The 12,610-nt window shown below is 42.6% G+C and overlaps 1 protein-coding gene across 2 annotated transcripts; it reads right to left on the reverse strand.

The window, feature by feature from the left end:
* Window positions 1-385: 385 nt before the first annotated feature.
* LOC104935147 (H-2 class II histocompatibility antigen, I-E alpha chain-like) lies at window positions 386-3,328 on the reverse strand. Of its 2 annotated transcripts, none has more exons than XM_010750946.3 (4): window positions 3,221-3,328; window positions 2,410-2,670; window positions 2,005-2,286; window positions 386-1,041 (listed from the first exon to the last, which is right to left on the reverse strand). In XM_010750946.3, exons 1-4 carry the CDS (start codon window positions 3,273-3,275, stop codon window positions 923-925), a joined length of 717 nt encoding a protein of 238 aa, XP_010749248.2. In that variant the 5' UTR covers window positions 3,276-3,328; the 3' UTR covers window positions 386-922. The 2 variants fall into 2 exon arrangements, with proteins under 2 accessions (XP_010749248.2, XP_019131037.1); XM_019275492.2 differs by having other exon boundaries at window positions 3,199-3,304.
* Window positions 3,329-12,610: the final 9,282 nt, after the last annotated feature.

The following is a 12,610-nucleotide window of genomic DNA, read 5'->3' on the forward strand; positions in this document are numbered from 1 at the left end:
GAGCTTCAAAATAAATGTGAAGTTAGGAAAAATGCATGGGAAATATTATTAATATAATTATTAATATATTATTCAGCAGATATCTGAGTCACTACAAGACTGAACTAGCAAAGCAGTTTAGTGTGTATGTGCGGTATTTATTCAGTTTGAGAAACTCCACGATCTCCAGATTAGAAAGTTTCTCTGCTGCTAGGTCGTTACTAAGGCTCGGGCTACCACCTGGAGTAGTGAACTGTAGCACACCCTCTCGTGTAAGGTTGCTTAATTATTATTAGTTAATTTCATTTGTTTTCTCAAGATCTAGACAAAACATTCTCTGACTGTCATTATGTCAAAATAACAAATGTTATTATCCTGAGATGATGAATCAGAATAAGAATCAGAAAAGGCTTTATTGCTTTATTATCATTATTATTATTATTATTACTATTATTATTCTTATTATAGTCTGAAGAAGAAGTCCCTTCGTACCCCTCAATCAGGAAAGACACACACAGGGCTTATGACATATACATGTGGAATGATGGACAGTTAAGGATTCAGTAACTTGCTCAAGGGCAGCTCAGCTGTGCCAGGAGATGAACTGGCACCTCTCCAGCTACCAGTCCACACTCCATACTGTGGTCTGTGCTGGACATGGGGTGGCTGTGGCTCGGAGTTAGCGTCCACTAATCAGATGATCGGCGGTTCGACCTTCCGGCTCCTCCTCATGTCAAAGCGTCCTAGGGCAAGATACTGAAACACTGCGCCATCTGTGTGTAAATGCGTATGAATAGTTAGCTCCTAAAAGTGATGAGCAGCATGCTCATGTATGGTAGAAATGCTATATAGTCCATTTACATGACGTATGGGTGAGGTGTGAGGTGGTGTTGTTGTTTTGATGACTTGAAGGCCAGACTCTCCAAGCTCAAAGATGAAGGTGCTAGTTTGGCTGCTTGATGCACAAGAAGACTCCAACCCCGATTCCTATCACACAAAAAACAAGGCTGGCCATGAAGAACCCAGCCGCAGGACTCACTCCACTCTTCCTCTCCTCCAGCTCTGTGGATCGAACAGAAACAATCAAATCAAAACTTTTTGTAAATGTATGGGAAGTGTTCAAACCTGAACCTTACTGAATTACACATTATATTCAATTGGCACAAGCTTTTGTCCAAAGTGACTTAAAGTAAGTACTCTAAACGTCCATATCTTTGGAAGGACATGGAGGTGGAAGTGCATCCCTCCCAAATTACAAGCATGTTGCCTGCTACACTACAGATTTTTAGATGTTTGTAAGTGCTAGCATGGAGTGGTTTTCAGCTGCCTGTCCTAACTTCAGTTGGGAGAAGCAGAAGAGCCAGAGACCAGGTTATCACACACATCTAATGTTAAACCACACCTGAAGCTCATGTCGTACCTGCCAGTAGTTACTCCTAGGGCACTGACTGGTCCAAACCACTGTGACACTTTGACAGGCTGAAGCCTCCATGAAGGTGGATTCTCATGTTATTTCGTGATCTCACAAGTCCAGCTGCGAGCCCAGCAAATTGCTAAAACTGACATTTGGTTGCATAAAAAGTGATTAAGCCTTCTAGTGGCTGTATGGCTCTTGACCTTGAAGTCCGGTGGCATTATTATAGAGCCACAAAGTCTGCAGGGGGAGGTAGTCGAGGTCAACAAAACGTGCTGTTTGTTTCTATTTTCCAACCGTCAGTCAACATTGAGTTTTTCCTAATAATAACCTTGATCTTTTCATAACTTTTTGACCGTAGTTTAGATGTTTGCAGAGTTGTCCATCATCAATGTACTCGTCTGATGTTAGGGTTAGCTTTAGAAATGTTGGTATACAAATATTGCTACCTTTAGACAGAGCTTATATTTATTTGCTTCCCCTCTCTTTGCTCAAAATGTAAGTCAGCTCTTTGTTTTCAACCACAGATGAGGTAGATGGGTAGTTGTCTAACCCAGGGCTTCAAAGTCATGTTTTATCAGTATCAGACTGTTATCAACTCTTTGTCTTACCCCAGCTCCTGATGAGAGGCTCTTGTAAGGCTTGATGCTCCAATGAACAGGCGTAAACATCCCCCACCCGTGGAGTGAAACTCAGCATTGAAGTTCTGTGAAACGTCCCGTCACTGTTTTGGAGGTAACGCAGGTACGATACTCCATCTGTGACCTGCGCACCGTTCTTTATCCATGTGAAATTGATAGTGGGAGGGTAGAAGTGATTGGCCAAACAGAAGAGAGTGTTCACCACACCGTCTTCCCCTTCGTACCGGGTGTACATGGAGCTTTCTGGAGCATCTGGTCAATGAATAGAGTAGAAAGAAAGTGGCTGAACACATCTTATAGCTCTGTTTTTGGTCTCTACCAGCTCCTAATAAAAATATCTGAATCTTTAGCTCCTCTGTGTTCAGTTTCTCATACCTTGTCGTAAGGCAGCACCAGGATCGGCTCGTTCTGATTTAACCAAAACGCTGTGACAGTGAATGATGGTTGCTTTCGCAATTTCATAAGCCTGTTTTTTGGAGATGGCTGCTATACTTGGTAGCAGGTGAGGTAACGCCCACACTACTTCTTCTTTACTGAAATCAGCGTACCCGGCCACGTCGTCATCGACAAGTATATCTACCCGTACGTCGCCGGAGTCATAGCACCCATAGATGAAGTGCAAGTTGTGGAGGGGCCCTGGAAAAACAGGAGATCAAATAGCATCACAAGATGCACACGGTTCAAAAACATGCATTGAGCATACATTATAATTAACTTAAACACAGTAATCATACGTTTAAAATTGACCTCAGGAAGTAGTGCAAAGAGGGGCAGATTTGTCTATTGTCTATTGTTCCTCCTGCCATGACTGAGAGCTGTTGTACAGTCTGATGGCCAGGGGTACGAAAGAGTTCTTCAGTCTGATGGTGGAGCAGTACCAAGACAGTAGAATAATTGCATCCCCTTGTCAAAGGTTGAATTGAAGGTATTTCACAAGAACAATGCAGACGAGTGACGGTTTTAGATTATATAGGGATGTTGTTCTTCAACACAGACACACGTGAAGTTCAAGTTCTCTTCTTCCTCTTTTGTTTTCACATCCTGTATCACAGCAGATTTCTTTTGTTGTTTTAAAAAAGATGTTTGCAGTATTGTACATTTACCCTGAGAAACAGACATTTAAGTACAAGTACAATCTTACACTTTCACTTTACAGTCACTCACACATGAAAAGTTTGTTTCTCACTTGTTGCAGAAGTACAAACCGCTCCGGTGAGTATAACCAGTGCAATCACCGACATCTGAAATCCAAATCCGTCGCTCCTGTTTGGACAATGACAGCTGAAACAGGAACTTGAGCAGCAGAAATGTGTTGAGCTTTCAGCAGCCAATCATACAATTACACCGCTGTTGCCGGGTAGAATGTTTTATGGCTCAAGGACAAGTTGTTAGACAAAGTCATACATGCAGCTGTCTTGAGAGGACAAATGAAAAATAGGGTTAGAAATATTTAAAGTTTAAGTTTAAAGGTTTTCTGTTCACGGTATCCTGCTGCTTACACTCACATTACGTAGGTGCAACATCGAGCATGATCCTAGGCTTCGGCAAATAAAACTAAATGCTAAAAATTACAATCATGTTCATAGTAAGAAAAATCTGTCATGTTTCTGCATTTTATTTGCACCTTTGGCTGCACGATACTAGCTGGCTTGCGGTTTGCAAATCACCCCATTAGCCACCAACACCATGAAGCAACCAATGGCAACACCACCCAACAAATTAGCCTGAAAGCCCCGTCTCGTGCCTGTGTACAGTGCAGTGTGTTTCTGTGCGCACCAATATGAATATGTAATTCTTGTCATCTTTTATTATGAACTGAAAGCTTCATTATGTTGTGCTTTTCTTTATTCCTCATCATGATTAGTAAGCACAGACACAGACACACTCCCTTGGGACTGCAGATGTCTTGCTGCTTCACTGAATTAGTTGGGCTCAGGGAGTTCAAAGGCCTTATTATCTAATCATGAGGGCTGCAGGTGTTTCCTGTTTACTGATTCTGATTCTGTCATGTTGTGCCGATAACATCAGGGTGTTATTGTGTGTTTTGTTTGGGATTTTTACTTTGGAGGTTTAAGAGAGTTTAGCACCAAGGTGTAACTCAAATCCATGCCCAGCAGTAACAGTCTTAATAATGCCAATATTACTGCTGTTACAACAATTGCTCCTAAGTGATTATGGTGGTAATAATGGATCTTTCTTGGTAAATAAGTCGAAAATGTTTGTGCAGTTCACCCGAAAGCCACTAAGGGGCAACGTGCACCTGCGTTTTCTGCACCAGGTTGGACGCACTCCAAGAGATACTCGTGAAGACACCCACCTGGGGCTGATGTCGGTGTCAAAGTCCTCAAAGTATCAGTCGGATGCAGAGATACAGACAGGCGTGGGCGAGTTAAGTCAACAGACAAAGTGTGTGTGTCTGCGAGAGGAGGATAAAAAGATACGTGAGGTGATTTGCATTCAGGAGATTAGAGAATACAACAAGCAGGCTGACTGGTGGTCAGCTGTTAGTCCATGTTTGTAGTAGTCTCTGACAAATATGCATTCTGTTCAGTTCATTGTGTTTCAGCTTTTCCTCGAGCCGCGTGTCATAGATTATAATATTAGTTTGTGAATGATGGACCAGCAGTTCTGCCTCGTTTACTAATTCATGACTCCCGATATGACACATTACTCTTCGGTGTCATCATTTCAATTTTTATTTTTGTTTCAGCATCGACAGAGTCACACTTGCATCTATTAAAAGAAATATTGACTCAAAGTAGATTTATTACGGCTTGTTTTAACACTGAACTGACAACGACCTTTTAGTGTCAGTGTACTCTTCTTACAAAAACCAGCTGGCTGCAGCTGAAGGGAGTAAAGACTTGCATAACATGTTTCCACATGGACGTTAACTGATTGTTTCCTGTGCAAAACAAAAAAACATTATTCTTCATTTATTGTTGTAAAATAATAAAGAAAAACATCTATGAATACGGTATCAGTACTATATAAAAATATAAATACAGTAATGAGTCAATAAACTCAAAATTCAGCCTCCATAAGTGTCCATATTAAATTATCCTTCTGCTACTTCTTCTTTGCCGATTTTTAGATTAGAAGCAGGGCAGCTGGTCGGTGCTACACATTTACGTCAGTCACGCGCTGTCCATTCTTTATACTGTCATTGGTTGATGCCCAAGATGATGCTCGTCCGTGCCGATGGACTTTATGCACAAGTAACAGGATGCTGACTGCAGGCGCATGAGTGACGCCAAAGTGCCGTTTTAAGGCTCAAAATATGTAGCACTGGCCACCAGCAAGTTCCCGGCAAGTACAAAAATGGCTCAATTAAGCCGTCTGTAACGGCACCCACCTGTCAATCAAAGCGCCCCCACACTGAGCGAAGGAAGAAGGAGGTCAGGAAGGAGTTTAATGATGGGGGAAAGTTTAAAAAGTTCCATTAGAGACGTTTCTCTGAGTGTTCTATGTCGTAGAAACACGGGATCATCCTGCGGGTTTATGTTTTATTTATTTCATCTTTGTTACTGAGAAATCTGGTGTCAGATCAGTTCACTACAATACCCATGAGCCTCTGCTGCCAATGCCAAGGAGAAGGAAATCCGTTTTGTTGTTGTAGCTGTGAACCAAAAAAACGAAAAAGTGTGGATCATGGGTGGGCTGAATGACGCCTGGTTGCTAAAACAAACCATCTGTAACGGCACCCACCTGTCAATCAAAGCGTCCACGCTCTTAATCCTGCATAACTTTAAGCCTTAATATAATGTGAACAGGTGAGTTGTATATAAATTCACCCTCAGTACAGTTGTCATGAACGGGGAAATTAGCTACAGAGACCAAAACTGTTTTTTGTACCAGGCTGTAAACATGTTTATTTCTGCTGTGAAGTTGGACATTTGAACATGGGGACTTATGGAGACTGACTCACTTCTGGAGCCAGCCTCAAGTGGATGATAGAGGAATATTGGCTTCATTTCCCCAGCCTGTCCTGACTTTCCAAAGACGTCCTCGCTCTAACAAAGTAGTCCTCACGAAGACAGAAGTACAAGAGCGCGCACGCACACACACACTCATCAGAAAATCAACCAGTCTAGACTGGAGTGAACAAAACTAATGAATGTATTTCATATTGTCAAGCTGCTGTTTCTCCAAGGGCCTGTGTGTGTGTGTGTGTGTGTGTGTGTGCGTTTATAAAACCCTTTAGTCTTTCTTATTGCTCCTTTCCACCCTCCCTTCCTCCCCCCTTCTCTCTCTCTCCTTCAATCAGTGTGTTTTATGTCTCAGACAGATTTTCCTCTCAAACACTTTGAGGATTTAAGGGGAGGGGGAAAAAAAAGCAAATCATTTTATCACCTCTTTTCTCTCCCTCTCTCCTCTGTCTCATTTCCTTTCTTTGTCTCTTTCTCTCTCTCCATCACTCTCTCTCTCAGGTGTGATCTGTGTGGGGAGTTTCTGTCTAGACAACCGATTATACCGAATAATGAGCGAGAGGGAGGGAGGGAGGGCGGGGTAGACGGAGCATGAAGAAGGAGAGAGAGAGAGAGAGACAGAGAGGGAGAGTAGGATGTGATGTGAAGGAAAGAGAGGCGCAGTGTCAGACAGACAGAAAAAGAAAAAAGAAAGAGATGGAGAGGTGTAAAGAGGAGGGTGGAAGAAAGGAGGGGAAGCAATAAGGAAGGGATTAAGAGATGAGAGGAGGAAAGGATGGAAGAGAGAGAGATGACAGAAAAACAAAAATTAAAAGAATGAACAAAAGAGATGGTAGAGAGGAAAAGGGAGGGAACGAATGAATGAGCGCACACACACACACACACACACACACACACACACACACACACACACACACACCAAACAGCCAGACTAAACACTGAGCCAGAACAGAAACACAGTCTGATCTGCTCTGTTAGGAAACCCTATCAGTCACACAGGCTTTACTAACTCTGTGTGTGTGTGTGTGTGTGTGTGTGTGTGTGTGTGTGTGTGTTAGCTCGGCGATGAGTGATCAACAAATCCAAAAACCTCCCACACACACACACACACACACACACACACACACACACACACACCTACACACAGACCGTAATAGGCTTATCCAGTGCTGCAGTTTCAGCCTTTAAACTGGGACTTTATTATTTTTTTTCTTTGCTGTTTAGGATGAAAGAATATTCCCGAGCTGCTAAAACAATATTGACTTCTGAAGAAACCTTCGTACGTGAGACGGAGAGTGTATCCTCATTTTGTAGCCATCAGTGGAAAACCAGAAAAAAACAAAAAAAACACACAAAGTGAGACAGTGAGTAGGCAAGAAAGTTAGATAGTAAGACAGATAGACAGCAGTTTAAAAGGATTATGTAAGTGAGACAGATGGTCACGCAGTGAAACAGAGGCCAGACTTTTGAGGGACATGCAGAGAGTAGGTGAGACAGGCAGTCATCTAATCAGAGAGCCAGACAGGCCTAACAGTTCGACAAGCAGACTGTTTTGGTGTGGAGGTATGAAGCTGCACTGCAGGCTGACATTCCTGGAAAGCAAGTACGCCACAAATCTCCATTTGTTACATGAGCAGGAGCCAACGGAGCCAAACTCTGCAGCACAGCTAACTGGGTTAAAAAGCTAACGGCAGCTACATTTAGCAGCAGGATGAAGAGGACAGGAAACATTTTTTTTAGACAGCAGTAAGAACAATTAGAAAGTTGGAAACAACGGTGTTTGAGTCCCCGTGTCCAAATGTCCAACTTCTAATTTCCCCGTTCATGACAACTGTACTGAGGGTGAATTTATATACAACTCACCTGTTCACATTATATTAAGGCTTAAAGTTAATTAACGCTTTGATTGACAGGTGGGTGCCATTACAGACGGCTTAATTGAGCCATTTTTGTACTTGCCGGGAACTTGCTGGTGGCCAGTGCTGCATATTTTAAACCTTAAAACGTCACTTTGACGTCACTCATGCGCCTGCAGTCAGCATCCTGTTACTTGTGCATAAAGTCCATCGGCACAAACGAGCATCATCTTGGGCATCAACCAATGACAGTATAAAGAATGGACAGCGCGTGACTGACGTAAATGTGTAGCACCGACCAGCTGCCCTGCTTCTAATCTGAAAATCGACAAAGAAGAAGTAGCAGAAGGACAATTTAATATGGACACTTATGGAGGCTGAATTTTGAGTTTATTGACTCATTACTTTTATATATTACTGATACCGTATTCATCGATGTATTTCTTTATTATTTTACAACAATAAATGAAGAATGTTTTTTTGTTTTGCACAGGAAACAATCAGTTAACGTCCATGTGGAAACATGTTATGCAAGTATTCACTCCCTTCAGCTGCAGCCAGCTGGTTTTGTAAGAAGAGCACACTGACACTAAAAGGTCGTTGTCAGTTCAGTGTTAAAACAAGCCGTAATAAATCTACTTTGAGTCAATATTTCTTTTTATAGATGCAAGTGTGACTAGCTAATTTCCCCGTTCATGACAACTGTACTGAGGGTGAATTTATATACAACTCACCTGTTCACATTATATTAAGGCTTAAAGTTATGCAGGATTAAGAGCGTGGACGCTTTGATTGACAGGTGGGTGCCGTTACAGGTGGTTTGTTTTAGCAACCAGGCGTCATTCAGCCCACCCATGATCCACACTTTTTCTGTTTTTTTGGTTCACAGCTACAACAACAAAACGTTTTGGATTTCCTTCTCCTTGGCATTGGCAGCAGAGGCTCATGGGTATTGTAGTGAACTGATCTGACACCAGATTTCTCAGTAACAAAGATGAAATAAATAAAACATAAACCAGCAGGATGATCCCGTGTTTCTACGACATAAAACACTCAAAGAAACGTCTCTAATGGAACTTTTTAAACTTTTTCCCCCACCATTAAACTCCTTCCTGACCTCCTTCGCTCACATCCTTCCTCCCTTGCTTCCTTCCTGTCTTCCGTGCTCCCTACATGCAGGTGTAATTCAATGCTCTGTCTTTATTCTTTATGCTGTCACTGGTTTTAACGTGACACTCGTACATTTTTATTTTTCTAGTGTGGCAGCAATATTCTTCCGTATATTTCATATATAGTATAGCTTCATTTAAAATGTTGCAGATGATATTGTTTTTAATGGATTTATGGACTCCTACAGGGAGGTCACGGCCCACAAGTGGTACACATACCATAGCTTGAGAACCAGTGCTATAGAGTAAACTGTGCGAGTATTTACTGAGCCATGAATGAATGAACGAGGGAGTGACTTTGGACACTACTGTGCAGCGTGTTGGCGTCTAATAAACCGTCAAACTCAAAGATTTATTACTCTTCAACTGGACACCACCAGGCAGTCAGCTCTTTACATTTCAGTGAAGACAGACAGAGACCTGCCGACAGGGTTTACAAGAAAGATTGACAGTAAAGAGACCAGTGTTCTGTAAAATAAGTGCCCAACACACCTTTGTGAAGTCACAATTCTTGGAGCTAACTTCCCAAAAAACCAAGGTGTGCAAAGGTGAAACACGTAGACTGGGTTCAGACTGTGTGTTCTATCAACAGCTACTCCTGTCGCGTTTTGTGTGTACAAACGAGAACAACGTCGCGAATGTCTTCCAGGAGAGACTGTCTGAAAATGTCTTTAACACCATATTTAAACAATTATGGCGTCTGTCGTCTGTCTATGATAACAGGCTTTTCACTCCTGCCTGCATGTGCGGCTGTCTGGAAACAGCAATAAACACTTTTGCCTTCCGATGTGGTCGGACGACACGTCATACGACCTAGTTCTCTTCAGGCATAACCCGACCCGGACGGACGGACAGACAGACAGAGAGCAGCGTGCCAGCCGACAGAGACAGACAGGCAGACAAACAGACAGATAAGAAATTGAGAGACATCAGACCTGTTACACTGTAATCGGATTAGTGTAATCATACAATGACATCATTAAATCCAACACACACACACTCCGACACACACACACCCAAATTAGTCCTGCACTGAAGTGAAAATAACCTGCCAGACTGTGTGTGTGTGTGTGTGTGTGTGTATTTTACCCGCTTGCCTGCTGTTTTTAATTTTCTGGATAGAAATACATAATGTGTGTAGGTGTGTGTGTGTGTGTGCAGCCCGACTACTTCTTTTCATCATTTTAATTTGTCTCGCCGGCTTTCTCTCGCCTTGCTCTGCTTTTTTTGTCTTAAGGAAAAAAAAATCTTAAAATCTTTGCAGATAAAAATGACTTCCCTTGAACATACACCCACAGAAACACACACACACACACACACACACACACACTTGAATGCATCCCTTGCTGTGACTTCTTACACCGAATTAATTTGCAATATTGTCTAGAGACTGAAACACAAAGCTCAAACAGTCGGATATGTAGCGTTTTAACTTTTAAAAGAGAGCAACAAAGTGATTTTCTCTGAGAGCGTTAAAGGTAATAAAAAACACAGCGTGCACAGCGAAAGTTCACAGCCATGATGAACACAAAGCAGTTTATTGTCAATGTTGGCCCCAGAAACAAGACCGACCCCTGCTGCTGATCGCTCCCGCCCCAGACGGCGAGTTTCAGGCGACTCTGCGGCTGGGAAATGAAGCCAGGAACTGCAATACCTCGAGCGACCACGTTTCAGCTTCCATGTTAAAATGTCTACAATGTTTACAGCACCAAGAAAAATAACCAAATCTGCACTACAGCAGTGCTTCGAGTTAAGGCGACATTATGTCATACCAAGCTCTCACCAACCACTAAAAGTCAGTCCCACATTTACTCTTGTCCGGCGGCTTCTTGCTCGCTCACTCTCTCCTTTTCTTTCCGTCAGCGTCCTCTTCGGTTTCTTCACCATCTCCATAGAAGCTAGTTTGACTGCTCACCCAGCTCGAGTCATGTCAACGGTTACGTAGCTTTCAGTCATAACTGCTCGCAGTAAAACATTGCATGGGTGCAGTTTTGTTTTTTGGACTCATGTCTACATGGTAATCCTGAATTTGCTTTCATGGTTTTTATGCTGGAAAGCAACTGTTTGTTTACCCATGTGAAACCAAAGTCAGCATCAGTTACCTGGGTCTAAGTCCTGCGTTACCAGATTTTCCACACAACTTATTGTTCCTTAAAACAACACATTTCTTCTTGTATAACTGCAGACGCACTTTAGATGTTTTGAAGTGGTGCCACTGCACGAGTTCACAAATCTAGAGTTACCATCCAGACACGGCTACTCATTGGACTCTGACTTGACCCCAACCTGGACCTGATTGAAAGGACACACATGCACGTTCGAACATGCTCCTCCAGGCAGCATGTTCAAGGCTTCAGGTGATCGATGTAGGCTTCTACATTTACCCACAAAATGAATGACATATGAAAGTCGCTGTCTTTCCTCAGGTTTCTTTCTTGTTTGTTTGTTCTTTCTTTTTATTTGTCTTTTTCTTCTTTTCCACGTGACGCGTCTCCAGCCTCCCTTATACCTTACTGTTTCCCCCATCCTCTCTTTCTCTTTGTTTACAACACAATCTCTTCTCGACAGAGGACATTTTTAATAGTCTACTGCGTCTAGCCTCAAACAGAAGCGGGGGAGTAGGGGATGGTTGAGCGAGGAAAAGACGGAGAGAGAGAGGGAGAGAGAGGGAGGTAAAGGTGGGGGGCAGACAGAAAGACAGGCAGAGGGTGAGATAATGAGATAGAAAAAGGATGAGAGAGAGAGGGAGGTGGATTTGTTATTCTTGCAGGGTGTTGCACAGACACAGACACAGACAGACATTACCTCACACAGCTGCTGCAGTGAGAGGAGAGGGTGACAGAGAGTGTGTGCACGCAGCCAGGCGTAAACCTGGTTATAATATCCTGAAGCACAGGTTTTAGTCGAATGTCAAGCTTTTATCAGAAAGTTTAACTGCTGCGACAAAGCCGCTACACGCCAGCAGTCAGGATGATCAGGCAGGTTGTAAAAAACCTGATAGTCTAAACTTAAAGTGAACGTGTCAGCGAGCCTCGACTGCACGTGCAAACTGAGTTGAAACCAAAGATAGATGTTTAATCCAGGCTACAAAATGATAATTCGCCTTTTGTGCTCTCTTCCAAATACACTGGGCTAAACTGGGGGTTTGTTTAAAACCTGTTTGTTTGCCTGTCGGCTTGCTGACATTACTCAGCCCGGTGAATAAACAGTGGCCGGCAGCAGTTGCAAAGGACGGCTAGGTCTGAGGACGGTAGCAGCACATTGGATGGACGTGTCAGTACTGCTTACGTGATGTGTAACGTGGTGTGAATTTGGGGCAAGGAAAAGGTCAAATACTGTCGTATTTTTGACCCAGTATGGAGCCAGAAAGAAAACACAATGATAGATGAAAATAATCCAGATTCAAATATTGTCTTTTTTAGTAAATATAATTATACAGCTGTAAGTTACGACTAAGTTATTTGGCACAAGTGCTGATATAGAGAATAACAGCACAGCGACTTCTGACTGCATGTATCACTCCGCATTACAGGTGTTCTAATGATGTTACGTTAACGTTACGTTAATGATACGTATGCACGGTCGACAGTCTCCTTTTGTTATTCAGCATTGATATAATCCA

This window comes from Larimichthys crocea, chromosome VI (assembly GCF_000972845.2).
Source record: "Larimichthys crocea isolate SSNF chromosome VI, L_crocea_2.0, whole genome shotgun sequence".
Lineage (NCBI taxonomy): Eukaryota > Metazoa > Chordata > Actinopteri > Sciaenidae > Larimichthys > Larimichthys crocea.

Excerpts from the sequence above, each read along its gene's own strand:
- LOC104935147 (XM_010750946.3), bottom strand. The coding sequence starts at position 3,275 with ATGTCGGTGATTGCACTGGTTATACTCACCGGAGCGGTTTGTACTTCT. Across the intron at positions 2,671-3,220 it reads GGTTTGTACTTCTGCAACAA|GGCCCCTCCACAACTTGCAC; the intron begins GTGAGAAACAAA and ends CTGTTTTTCCAG. Across the intron at positions 2,287-2,409 it reads TGGTGCTGCCTTACGACAAG|ATGCTCCAGAAAGCTCCATG; the intron begins GTATGAGAAACT and ends TTCATTGACCAG.